This window comes from Glycine max, chromosome 1, assembly GCF_000004515.6.
Source record: "Glycine max cultivar Williams 82 chromosome 1, Glycine_max_v4.0, whole genome shotgun sequence".
Lineage (NCBI taxonomy): Eukaryota > Viridiplantae > Streptophyta > Magnoliopsida > Fabales > Fabaceae > Glycine > Glycine max.
Window position 1 is genome coordinate 41,137,267 of NC_016088.4, and position 14,065 is coordinate 41,151,331.

General features: G+C 34.1%; 1 protein-coding gene across 1 annotated transcript; it reads right to left on the bottom strand.

The window, feature by feature from the left end:
* Positions 1-1,473: 1,473 nt before the first annotated feature.
* LOC100795227 (transcription initiation factor TFIID subunit 15-like) lies at positions 1,474-4,345 on the bottom strand. The gene is given in 4 exon segments (XM_041014629.1): positions 1,474-1,621; positions 3,222-3,305; positions 3,575-4,015; positions 4,227-4,345. Coding segments are annotated over 4 exon segments (792 nt in total).
* Between the last annotated feature and the right edge of the window lie 9,720 nt (positions 4,346-14,065).

Here is a 14,065-nt window from a genome sequence, read left to right on the forward strand (position 1 = left end):
CTTGATATCTTCCAATCTAACCCCAAGATCGGCTGTCAACATTACTCGTTGCCCATTCCAAATATAATCACCTATGAATATAACTTGGGAAATTAGGATTCAAATATAGATAACATCAGTAGTATTTGTATCATATCATAAAATCATTGAATAAAAGTTCAAACTAAAACAGAGAAGACACAAAGTATATGCTAGGTTTTCTTTTATGATCATCACTCTTACCAACATGAAAAATCATATATTTAACAAGTCCTATGTGGTTAATAGATAAACAAAAATTAAAGTATGAGTTTAATAAGGAAGTTTGTGTTAATTGATGTCTATTTGGCTTGTAAAGAGATTTATGAGGACCAGTCTTAAGGCATATTATGCTATGAAGATGAGAGTTGAGAAATAATTTGTGAAGAGTACGATGAAGGGCATTGTCATCAACGAATTCCTAGGCTCACCCAAGGTAGAGAATCTTAACCAATCTAGTACTTAAGTCCCTAACTTACAAATTATTAGTCCTTCATGGACCATTTGTTCATAGTTTTGACCAATGTTTAAGTGACAAACAAAATTTTTTCCCCCTAAGAATGTACGACGTGAAAAAATTAGTAAATCTGTACAGCAAGAATAAAGCAACCAGTACTCAGCAATATCCATCTCTTAGCCATGAATACATGAGGGAAAAAATTGCTAAAAGTGTTGTCATAGTTCCAAATTACAACTTTGAGATGGGTGATATTGTATTGGATTCCAATATTTTATTCAATATAAAATTGTTTTCTTTTCTCATTCCCCAAGATCGCAATACATGTTAAAAATAAACAGTAAAAAGGTTATTTCCCCAAATGAAAGGGGTATAATTTCGTATATCAGAAGTAATTAAAGTGATTTGGCATACCTTGTTGATGGCTAGATGATAATCAGTAAAAAGATTATTTCCCCAAATGAAAGGGGTATAATTTCATATATCAGAAGCAAGTAAAGTGATTTGGCATACCTTGTTGATGGCTAGATGATTTCCTTGGAGTTGCAGCACCAATACGCATAACATAGTTATTAGTTATAAGGGTCTATGTGAAAAATAAAATGAGTTTTTTAGCATTTGAGGGGGAGGGGTGACATCTAGCACAGTACCATTCATGTTTAAGGGCATGTGGTGGACCCTAGGTTTGACTATAGTATACACTATTTTATTATAATTTAATCAAATAATGTAGAAGACAAACTATAGTGCCATTGTATTATGATTATTCGTGGGATTTAGGTCTACCAACTACTACAAAATTAAAATCAAACTATAGTAATTTTCATTCTTTCAAAGATTTTTACATTGTTTATTAAAAAAAAATAAACCTCCTGGTGAACACTCCTGAATGAAAAACCAATCATGATGGTTGCGCCTGCCATGAATCCAACAAGTGCAGCATGTGAAAGAAAATCCACAAGAAACCCCAACCTGCAGAATTTTAGTAGATGAGGAAACTACCTGAAAATACCAAATGCAGCTTGAAAGATTCCAGCAAATAAGGTAACGGTAGAGACGACATTCCTGTAGGCATCAGGATCAACAGCAGGATCCACCAGTTTAGGGACCAAAGAGGATAGCAGCAATGAAACTACAGCTACATGCCTATAAAAAAATGAAGCAAAATCTACTAAAGCTACTTGCATGAATTAGAAGCACATGAAAATTCAATGAAATGGTTTAAACTGATGTGAATTCTGCCAAATGTAACTTACGTAGGTTATTTGAAGCTTCATTAGGTGTGATTATGACATAATTATTATATTATCTCTTGAACTACGTGTTTCTTTTAATTTGTTACCCCAAGTTAGGTGCACAAATTATATATTAGTGCAACAGTTTTCTGTTTCTTTTAACATGTTTCAATGTAGTTGTAGCAAATCATTTTTATTATTATTGAACTACGTGTGCATAGGGATTTCAAGGAATGGAAGCACGTCCACTCGACATAATTAATATTTGAAATAAATGGTGAGTATGAATTTTTTATAATTAGATGTTTAGTGCAGGAAGTACAATAGGGAATCAAGAGAGTAATTGATGTGTGGGTAATTGAAAAAGTAAAGAAGCCTAATTTTAAACAATCCATAATGACAAATAAGTCTTCCCCAGTGATAAAAAGAAAAACTAAAAACAAATAAGTTAAAAATAAATAAATAGAATTTATTCAAATAGTTTCAATATATAATATGTGCATAAAAATCAAATAATTTTCAAATAATTATTTAAAAAGAAATACTTTTACGTCATCCCTAAATGCTTTTATATATGCCAAAATCACTATATATATATATATATATATATATATATATATATATATATATATATATATATATATATATAAATTAATAATGGTAGTGGTTGATTAAAAATAAATAACTAATGGTACATAGTGTCTAAAAAGCTTACTTTTTTACAGCTAAAAAGTTTACTTTTTAAAAAATATTTTAGTATTAGCTAATTAGGACTCTTAATTTTGCTATTTATGATTCGATTTTCAATTACTTAGAGAGTTACTCACGATCTTTCTATAGATTAATCTTCCACTATCAGTTAAACATACCTTTAGTCATGCATGAAAATAAATTAAAAAACAAATTAATTAAATTCAATTTAAAAAAATTGTAATAAAAATCTAATAGATTTTAAAAAATAAAGCGTGTTTAAGTCATCAGGTTAATGATATTCACTTATAATTAAGTTATTTATAATCATTTGTGTAATATATGTTTTATATAAAACTTAATTTGTAAATAAAATTGTTAATAATTTGGTGCTCAAACAAGAAAAACAAAAAACCTATGTGTGCTCAATGTTATGGTTGGGCTATAATATATGTTTTATATAAAAAATTTATAAGGTTATAATATGCTGATTTGATTAAACTTCGGGTTAATTTCCTTTTCAAAATTCAAATAGATATGTCAAGTTACGGCTGGGCTATGGTAACTCAAACCCGAGTGAGACCAAACATGCATTGACCATGAGGCTTTGAGTTTGATATATTGTTGGGTCGCAGGCTTCCTTCTCCAATTTATTAGGAAATCACAGTTTGGCTCCAATTTATTAGGAAATATTGACTATTTAATTTTATAAAAATGTTTTAAAGTTTAATTCTGTTTAAATAAAATTAATTTTAATATTTATACACTTCCTAGCATGCAAAATAGTCATCATGAAGGTATATAAAAGAATAATCCAATACCTTACACCACCCTCATTATGCCCAGGCTTATTTGTATTGCAGATATTGCATTTAGTCCGCTTTGCCCAATTGATATTCCCACACCTAAGTGAAAAAAAAAAAACATGAGAGCCAATTCAAACATTAAATTTTTTATTTTAAAAATCATGCATAAACCACAAAAGAGTACACGTGATGTGCAAATTCAACGTCAAGTATAAATACCTCAGGCCAAGTGTTAATTATAACATGACTCACAAGAAATGAAAAAACTTGGTCAACATTAAAACATTTAGTGATGATGGAATAGAAAATAATTATGAAGAAACACACAGGAGAGAAAAGAACACAAAGGCAATATAACATAATCATACATTGGACAAGGCCAATCATTGGGACCAAAGAGTCCTCCACCAGCTGGCCGGCCAATACCCCCTGATTCTTGTGCAGCACATCCCTTGCCACGGCCACCAGCCCCTGAAATTCCAGAAGCACCAGCAGGACGAGCAGTTCCACAGTGATTACAAGCACCACGAAAAGCAAAGTTCACATTGGAGCAACTGCTATGAGAAGGAAAAATGTTATTCTCTCAATACTAAATCATCTAAAATGACTGAAGTGAGTAGAAGAGCAAGAAAGAGCTGCTCACCAATTTCATATCACAGACCTTGTTTTCAGACACAACCAATATGTTGTTAAACCATTCAACAACGGCATGCGGATCCTCATATGTTACGGTAGCATCTCCTTTTGGTTCATTAGTTTCTTTGTCTCGATATAACCATATTTTTGGTCTCCCTGTACGTTTATCTTTCAGCAAAGTATGAATTGCAAAGGAAATACGACTAACAGTTTAGAAATAAAATGCAACGCAGAGAAGGTAAAAAAAAAGACAAGAAACAATATTATGTGGAGAGAAATGCAAAAAATGACAAATCAATCATTAATTGAAAATTTGAACCTATTGTTCATGTAAACAATAGGAAAGACATTTTGAAGGGGCATGCATAATGCAGACTCCATACCTTTATTAATCCGATGGTACCAAAATATTCAACCAGCATAATATCGTTAGTCCCATAGGGCAAGTTGCATACATAGACAGACCCATTTGAAGGGGCATGATTTCCAGGATTGGTTGCCATGGGGCCTTAACTCATGAAACAGAAGCAACCAGAGCTCTGAAAATGAGCAAGCCAATTAATTGACTTGCTAATTTCTAATGTATGAATATTTCTAATGAGTAGCCACCATAATATCTCTAATGTATGAATATTTCTTTTGCATGTTTTTTGTTTTCTTGAGGTGATGATAGAAGCAAGCAAAGGGTGTTACAATTATTACTAGAGAGGTTATGGTCCTTATGGAAAAGGACATTGATAACATATACCATTTGTGGTACAAAAAACAACTGCAGTGAGTAGTGACATTTAAATAAACTAGTTGGAATATTAATTTTTGAATTAATAAAAGTTTGAAGGCTCCCACCAAAGTGGCATAGTGGCAGAGTTACAACTTACAGAGAGGACCGAAATGCATGCACAACACAGCTCTGATAAATTGACCGAACTTTGACTCCAAATTGCACAAGCAATGAATTCACTAATTATGTACCCTTCTGATATTGCCACCTTCAATGACAACTTCATCCTTTGTAGGCACATAAATCCCAAAACTGGCAGGTCGCTTATGCATACTGGCAATAATTATTTGTCTCTTCCAAAAATCACAAGTGTTAATTTCTTTGTCATCTAACTTCAACTGATTAGCACATAAGACCAGATGTAAGTTTAGAAAGAAGAAGAAAATCCAAATAAAGGTAAGAAATGCAAAGATAATATTAAACAGAAAATGCTACAAACTACAAAAATTATATGATATCTAAAAATCACATTGAGGTACAGTAAAATCTAAAATATCATACTCAACACTGAACAACACACATATATATAGACAAACACAAATGAAAACATACTGCACAAAGTAACAAACAAATAGACAAAGATGGAGACAAAGAGTTAGAGCAGGGAGGGTGTGAAAGTAAACAATATAACTTACCCTTTCTGGGTAGGAGAAGAAGCTGAATACTTGTGCTCTATACCATCGATCACAACACAAAGGATTTCCTTCCAACCACAAGCTTTGAAGATATGGAAGCCCCGCAAAAAATTCTAGCTTTGAAAAATTGGAAATAATATTGTAGGAAACATCAAGTCCTTCAAGTGACTTCAAATTCTCAATCCCACGCAAAGTAGTTAGAGCATTGTTCCTCAAAACTAGTTTAAAAATAAGACAGGAAACATGCATGGTCCAACAAAATTGTATATGGGTCTCCAGAGCAAATCCCTAAATGAAAGGCATATAACTAAAAAAAAGATATTAACTTTTCTACAAATAAGTTGTTTTCATTGCATTTAAGGATCCTGTCATCCAACTTTCAATCCTGAAATATCAATCCATTTTCCATGAATCATAGAAGTCAGCACAGCAAGAAAATTAAGACATGTAGTTGGCGACATTAATGAAATCATTTAGATTCTCATTGTAAAGAGAATGTATGAGAACTGAAAGCACAAAAAGGAACATGCTTAAAATAAATATAGCACAACAGTTAATTATGGGAATTTTGGAACATACACTATTATGGATATACCCTGGCAAGTGTGTTGCACGTAAGTATCTACCCTTATCACTACTAAAAAATTTATTTTTTACGATGCACATTCTAAGATGGTTATATGTAACAGCCTTAGAATGTCACGCGGTGGCAGTTTTGTAATTAAGAAGACTAATTTTTCTTTTTATGACACACATTCTAAGGCGGTTCCAAGAACCTCCTTAGAATGTACTAGGAGCAACGTAAACAACAACGGGTTTATACACAAAAACGTCATTGTTTTTTCTGCTTAATTACATAATTACCACTCCGCATGCAATTTGAAATCCCTAAAGCCCCTTCAGCCTCTTGCGCTTCCTCTTGCCTTGGCCACCAGCATCACCCACTTTCGTGATGAGCTCCACGCCGTCCTTGGCTGCCGCTGCTCCAACGATGACGATTCTTCTTCTTTTATTTCTCACCACCTTCTAGATTCTTCCACCGTCTTCGCCTACCACTTACTTGCTTGCTCCTACACTTATCTAGGTTAGCTCACTCTCTATTTCTTCATTTGTTGCATCACTTCTATACACAGGCACGTTTGCTGATTCTCGCACGTGTTTTTATTCACGTGATTTGGATTTGCATGAACTCAATCGTCGATAGGGCACAAAAAGCGATGCAACACCGCGTGCAATGTTTCCGATGACAACCCTAGGAAGATTGAATTGGCCACGTTCCAATCTGAGGGTTCCGATTACTCCACAATCAAGCTCGAATGTGAGTGTGCATTCACCATGCTCCGCTGCAGGAACCACACCAAGCAAATGAAGCAGTTGAAGGAGATTTGCGCCAGAGAGGAGGGCTCGCCTCACGCCGCGTTCGTCAACCAAGTCCAAAACCTAATGTGCTTCAAGATGGCGATGGTCATCACCAACCTGAGCTCAAAGCAGCGACATTTGAGGAATGCACTCAAGTAGGCTCGGCTCGGCGTCCAACACCACTGATTCCTTCAAGTCAAATGTTTTCAGGCATTTCGGCAGAGAAAAGCCCATTCCAAAATTGATGATGTATGAATATGTGAGGTGATTTGTTTTGCAGGTTGTTGCTCTTTCGGAGAACTTGTTTCCCCGGGAGGCAGATGAAGAGCATGGTGGAGTCGAAGATATGATGAGGTTGGCTTACTTGAACGAGCATGGCAGAGTATGGCCTTGAAATGTTCATTTACTTTCAAATAAGTTTCCTTTGTTTGTGGATGTATTTTGTTTCATGTAATAATGGGTTCAACCTGGTGTCTCAACTCCCAAATGAAAAAACTTATGCTTTATTGTAGTTATCAGAAAGTAAATTTTTTGCCATGAGTTTTAGGGAAATTAATGGTTGAGTATACTGAGGAAATCATCATATGCTTTTATGTTCCCGATCTCTAAGGTTTCCTTGCTACACTTCTCTATAACACCACTAACATTTTTTTTGTCTCTTTAATTTACAAAAAGGCCCAAGCTGGAGCAGATGTTGTCAGTCCTAGTGATATGATGGATGGTCGGGTAGGAGCACTACGTGCAACTCTGGATGTTGAAGGCTTTCAGCATGTTTCTATAATGTCCTATACAACAATGTAAGTTTTTTACTTGCCATTTCTTTTTCTTATCTCATTTTCTGTTTATGCCAACTTGCATTGGAAATTACTGAAAATTTAGTTAGTAATGGAGATATGTAGATGCATCCAAAATTGAACTTACTATTATATGTGTAATCAGTTTTACATTATTGATTGTTGGTTTGCTCATTAATTTGGCATGGCTGAACAAAAGTTATCAGATGAACCCAACTAATTACAGAGAGGCTCTGACTGAGATGCGGGAGGATGAATCTGAAGGAGTTGACATTCTCTTGGTTGGTTCCCTATACTATTTTCTTTTACAAACTTGTAAAAAAAATGGATTTGCAAGTGAAGCCTAGTCTTCTCTAACAGATGGCATGGTATATATTTGGGTTCATAGTTAATATATATATATATATATATATATATATATATGGTTTTTAAAAGTTATTGCTCTTAGGCCCATATGCTATTACATGGCATCAAATTCTAACTCAATTCTTTTAAAAAAGGATTGAATGGAAATATGTTTCTGTAACAATCATTATATATGTGGCCCTTAAGTGTTGCAATTTGGGAATATGAACTCCCTGCGCTGTTAATTAAATTTTTAACTGTCCACTAATGAAATGCACAAAGGCTATATTGATATGAAGTTGAAGAAGAAATTTATTTGGTTTGCTAGTTTAGTAGTTTATCAATTATAAATTACTTTATTCTGTGTTCTGAAAAGATTGTGCAACTTTTACTACCTCTTCGCTTGACTCTCTGTGGGGTCTGGAGCTTTGTCTAGACAGTAGAAGATGTATGAAAAACAGACAAAATACAAAAACAGTTGGTGTAGAATGGAAGCCAGTTTCAACATATGAATATTCATCAAAGATTTCATGAATGCGGTAATGCTTGATAGGGATATCCTAAGTTATTGAGCTTTTAAAGCTGGAAATAAAAGGAAACTTCAACATGCTTTTATGTGAATGAAAAGATATAGTTCTGAATAGTTTAAAAACAAGTTTGTTTTGCTTTATCATTTTCCCGTTAAAGTGGTAGATTCCTATTCAAGGTCTCCATGTCCCAACACCCTCTTCATGTCAAAAGATGCATTTGTAGCTATTTCACACTTCCCTCATGCTCAAATCAATATTGAATATACCAAGTAAGTGACCAAGTGTGTGTATTTCTTTTTCTATTTTTATTCACAAGTAAAAATGACTTTTTGGCACCAATTTTCTACTCAGAATCTTCTTCTTTTACTCAGAGTTCACCTTACCAAATTCACGCAATATTAAAAATGTCTCAAAAATTATCATTTTATATATAATCTTCTTGATCCTCCAATGTCATCAATACAAGTATATAATCAATTTAACTAAATGTTTTGTTCATACAGGATATGACTTTCCAGTTAGACGTCACAACCAGCTACTCATAAGCTGGTGATTTGTTGAAGAGAAGTGCAAAGCAGAATGTGATGCAAAACATAATGTGGGAGTGCTGCGTGTTACAAATTTTATGTACTTGATTGAATATTAAATATCATGACATTAATAAACTATTGATGTTCAGTAGTAAGCAAGATTTTGCTTCTTGTCGCCAAAGCATCGATCTAATAAAACGTTTTTTTACCTTTCAATGATAAATTCTAGTACATAAAAAATATTTATAGTTATACATTACATAAAAAATATTTATAGTTGTAACTTGGACTAGTTGGCTTAATGCAGGTACCACAAAGCTGATATGAGGACAGGAAGAGCAAACTTATTGGCAACTTACAAGCCTTCAAGCATTTTGGCTTGGCCTACAGGCTAGTAGCTGGACTTTGACTTTTTACCTACTTAAAAATAGGTTTGATATCTTTCTGAGTTTGTAATTGTATATGACTTATGGAAAACAGGTTCTTATTGGGGATGTTATTACTACTAATTCATCTCACCGGGAATTTTTCCATGTGTGGAAGAGATATGGAGTGCTATCAGAGAGGTATTTTTTTATTTTTCTAGTTTCATTATAGCATTGGTGTCTTTGTATTTTACCACCAGCCTATGGCTCAGGAAAATCTATTCTCCTCGATGCACTTTCTAGTCGTTTAGCTGCAAATGCCTTCCTCTCATGCACCATTCTCCTTAATGGTCGCAAAGCAAAACTCTCTTTTGGCACTGCTGTGAGTCTTTTTTCCTTTTTTTTGCCTTAACAAGTTATATACTCTCTGGTAGCTAGCTAAATATGTGTTAAAATATAGGAGCTTTATTTTATACTATTAGATACTATATTTTTTTTATTTTTAAAATGGAAACTTTATGGTATCATGGGAAATTTAAGAGCTTTGATATTGTTACTCAGTGGACTTGACAGGTTGTTAGATATCATTTTATGTGCATTTATTTTCCTTGTCCTAAGTGATCACACATATGCTATTTAGATTTATTTAACTTCTACCAAATATGTGTGTGTAATTGTGCTCCATAATTGTGCCTTTATGGTGATTGACATTTATATAGCAAAAAGCATAGTCATGCACGTTTAATCTTAATTTCTCCCCCTATAACTGCAGCTTTTCCTAAATGGTGTTTTCTTCCGGTACTATAATTTTAATAAAATAGAAAATATATTATGTAATGATTTAATTTCATTATACTGTTTGTAAAAAATATTTTTATTTGATAATCTGTAGTCATGTCTTTTAATAAGTTTCAAAATGTCAAAATTTGCATGTGAATTTTTTTGTAAACAGAAGAATAAATATTTTATATTTTAAAAATTTGATACTTAAGAAATTATGATGATGAATATGACTTCTCCTTTTTATTTTATTTGACTTTTAAGATAAGGAATATTTCTTTTAAAAATTACTAATTTTTTTTGTTACAAAAAATTTACTATTATAAAATACTTTTTGAAGTTTTGTTAAAGTGATAAATAATATGAGATTTTAGATATTGAGGGAGGAAAAGAGATAAAAGACAATGAAACAATAAATTGTTAATAACGAAGATGGATATGTATTGGTTAGTGTGGGTATTATAATAATTATCTTATTCCGTAGATAATTATTTATTTATAAATTTTGCCTTTCCATTTATTATATATGTTATGATTTTTTTATTATTTTGAGATTACATAATTTTTTTTATTATTTCCCTTACAACTTTTTGATGAGGTGGTGATGAAATGTTGTGGGTGAATTGAAGTGGTGGGTTTTGGGTGTTCTATTTTGGCATGAATTTGTTACTTATGTTTAGGAGAGGGGTCACGTATTGTAAATGACTTTATATCTATCATGTGGTGGGCATGGGTTATGTTGGCGGTAAATAGATGGGAGATTCCAGAGATTCCAAAGGTGTGTAGAGAGTGAAGAATCAATTTGTTATGTAATTTTTCCCATATGTCCATATGTACTTGGTATACACATGCTTTTTGGGATTCAAATTGGTTGCTATGCACTACTATCTGGGATTTATAATGCACGCTCATGTATATTTGCAAAAAAATTTCCGCCTTGGCACTTATGGATCATATTAAGGTTTGGGTTATTTTAATTTTTTCTTCTTTTGAAGTACTCCATATATTGTGTCCTTACTTGGGTTTTTGTGAATGACGTTGAACAGAAAGAGTGCACTGATGGTTCATGGTTCTGTTTCACTACTTGTTATGCTTATGAATGAGTGTATAAATACTAAAGGGAATAATAACATGCTTGTATTCAATTTTCAGAAGATGTTATTGCCTTATTTAATTTATTCGGTTACATTACTATCATTATAGAGGCATTTCTTTTCTGTCTTAGTACCTTATGAAATATGTTATTGCAGGTGATTTGCAAGACAAAACACCATTGGGAACAGTCCAAGTTTTGACACCTAGCAATCAAGCTAACACTCCCCAGTTCTCTAAGCCATTGAAATCAGATACCATGAACAAAGATGCTATCATCAGATCAGATGATGCTGAATTTGGAGAAGCAGATCAAGAAGAGAAAAAATATGTAGATCCATTGGATAAATTTCTCCCTCCCCCATCAAAAGCTAGATGCTCTGAGGAGTTACAAGTAAGTTCTGTTAAAATGGTTCAATTACTATTAATTGTTGAATTTCATTTTAATATATTATAAAGTAGCTTGCATTGCTTAGACTGGTTTGTTGTGGTCCTTTCCTCTATTTTTTGTGTGGCCATCATATTAGAATCACAAGAATCATAAGATTCATATCCAATTCAATATGGTTCCTAGAGCCATAGATTCATCTTTATGTTCTTGGTAATGGGTAGGATGTAAGATGTTTCCAATTGTTAGCTTTCTATTTGATGGTTTAGTATTTAGACATTACATTCCCTAGACATCATTGTCTTTACCTTAATTTGATTATACTTTTATAATTGGTGAAAATGATTTTATAATTGTTGAAATTGATGATGATACTTTTGGTTGTCATCAATGTCTTATTTAAAGATATCAAAGACCAGAAAAAAAAAAAGAAATACAAAAAAAATTAAACACATATTAAGACGGTTCTAGGATTAACCGTCTTAGAAAGGCAACACATACTAAGACGATCTCTTCTCTAATAACAGTTATAGTATGTACAACTTTCTAAAACGGTTATAATATAACTGTCGTAGAAACTCATTTATCCAGCATATTTACTAAGACGATTTATGTAGCGATTGTCGTAGATTAGCAAATAAAATGATGTCATTCTAAGACGGTTATTGAAATAACCGTCTTAGATTCTCAAGACTTTCTACAACGGTTGTTCTAATAACTATCGTAAAAAGTTTGACATACAAAGACGGTTTTTAAAACTATCATTATATTTGTTGTGCTTTTTACGACGCCCGTTTTTACGACGGTTCAAAACCGTCGTAAAATGGGCTATATAACCGACTTAAAAGCCACTAATTCCAGTAGTGTATATGTTTCTACATGGTCTGATCAACATGAAAATGACACGTACAACAAACATGAGTTGGTGTCTAACCAATTTTGTTCTTCCCAACATAATGTGAACCTAGAAACTTATCCTATCGAGGTAACTAGAGGAAAAATCTTATCACATCCAAGAAAGGAAGAATAAATGATTTATATTCATGTTGACAATCTTGAAAATCTCACACTGCCATATGTCAAATGATGACTGTTGAGAGCCTGATTTAAGTTACTGATAGCCAAAATCAGGAGATTGGGCTATACAATTAGCGAAGGAGACAACAGAGGAAGCATTCAAAGTAATAATAATGAATCAAAGAGATAAAAAGGGGGGAAGTTTCACCAAGGTAGTCTGAGTCGACATTTAATATTGTGTAGATTACTCATCTAATTATAATTTGACTGCATCTAAGTTTCATCCAAACAATTTAAGAATCAAGAAAATGAACAAGATAAAACGATTGCGTACCGGCAAGTTTCACCAATGCGGGGATCGGAGTTGCAGAGGGCTTGGATCTGGAGGCCTTGGTCGTAGCAGGAGATGGATCTATTGACCTGGTCGAGCATGGAGAAGATGTCGTCGAGCTGCATGTAGCCAGAGAAGGCGGCGAGGGCATGATCGGCGCCGCGTTTGATGTCGGGAACTTTGATAGCGCGTTCGAGGATGGGGACGACTTCTTCAAAGCATCCAAGGCTGCAGTAGATGGCAGCGAAGATGTGGAGGCTCATGGCGAGGTCGAGGCTGGGCTCTCCCTTGACGATGCAACGCTCAAAGGACCCGGAGGCCCGAATAGCGAAGTCGAGGACCTTGGAGGGCCCATCGCCCGAGGCAATGGTGTCGCGGGCCAACTTAAGGAGGAATGGGCTGAGATCTGGGTTGTTGAGAGAGGCATCAGAGAGAAGCGGAGGGGCTTCTAGAGTTTTCTTGTTATAGGGGCGAGAAGGATATGGGGTGGGTGGTTTTTTGGGATTGACTGGGTTTGTCTGGGACGGAGATTCGAAGGGGTTGGGTGTCCGATACGAGACTTGGCGGTGGAGGGAGTGGGATTAGAAATTAGGGTGTGGAAGAGGGAAGCTGCCGTCAATGGGGAGGATGAGCAATGCAAGCCAGGGTTAGGGTTAGTACATAATTAGTAAAGGATACAAAGGCGGTTTTTGTTGAAACCCATCGTTGATTAAGCTTTTCATAATTACAGAAATGTCACTGGGTCACATTCTAAGACAGTTATTCATAATCGCCTTAGAATGTACGACGTAAAAGCAAATTTTTATTCCCCTATTTACAAAATTGCCACCGCGCCATATTCTAAATCGATTCTCCAGAACCGTCGTAGATGGCGCATCGTAAAAGCAATGTTTTCTAGTAGTGTTCCCACCATTCCACAATGTGGAAGAATGATAATTTTCATGTTTCTAAGGGACATAGGTTGGTCACCACTGGTGGTGTTGTTGGAAACCTAGGTAAGGAAACCGTTGGCAATTGGTTCATGATTGAGAAGACTGATGGTGCTTATAACTATAAAATTGTATATTGTCTTAGCGAGTGCCTTTCTTGTAAGCGCAAGTTCAAGAATGTTGGGATGGTTGTGGATCAGAATGGGAACCAGCATTTAGCACTAAGTGATGTTCCATTCCAATTTAGATTCTTAAAGGCTTAAACTAGAGCTCCTCTTGATATATGCACAAACAATATTTATATGTATTTCCTATAATAATGATGTGTTCATTCAAAGCTTAATTTA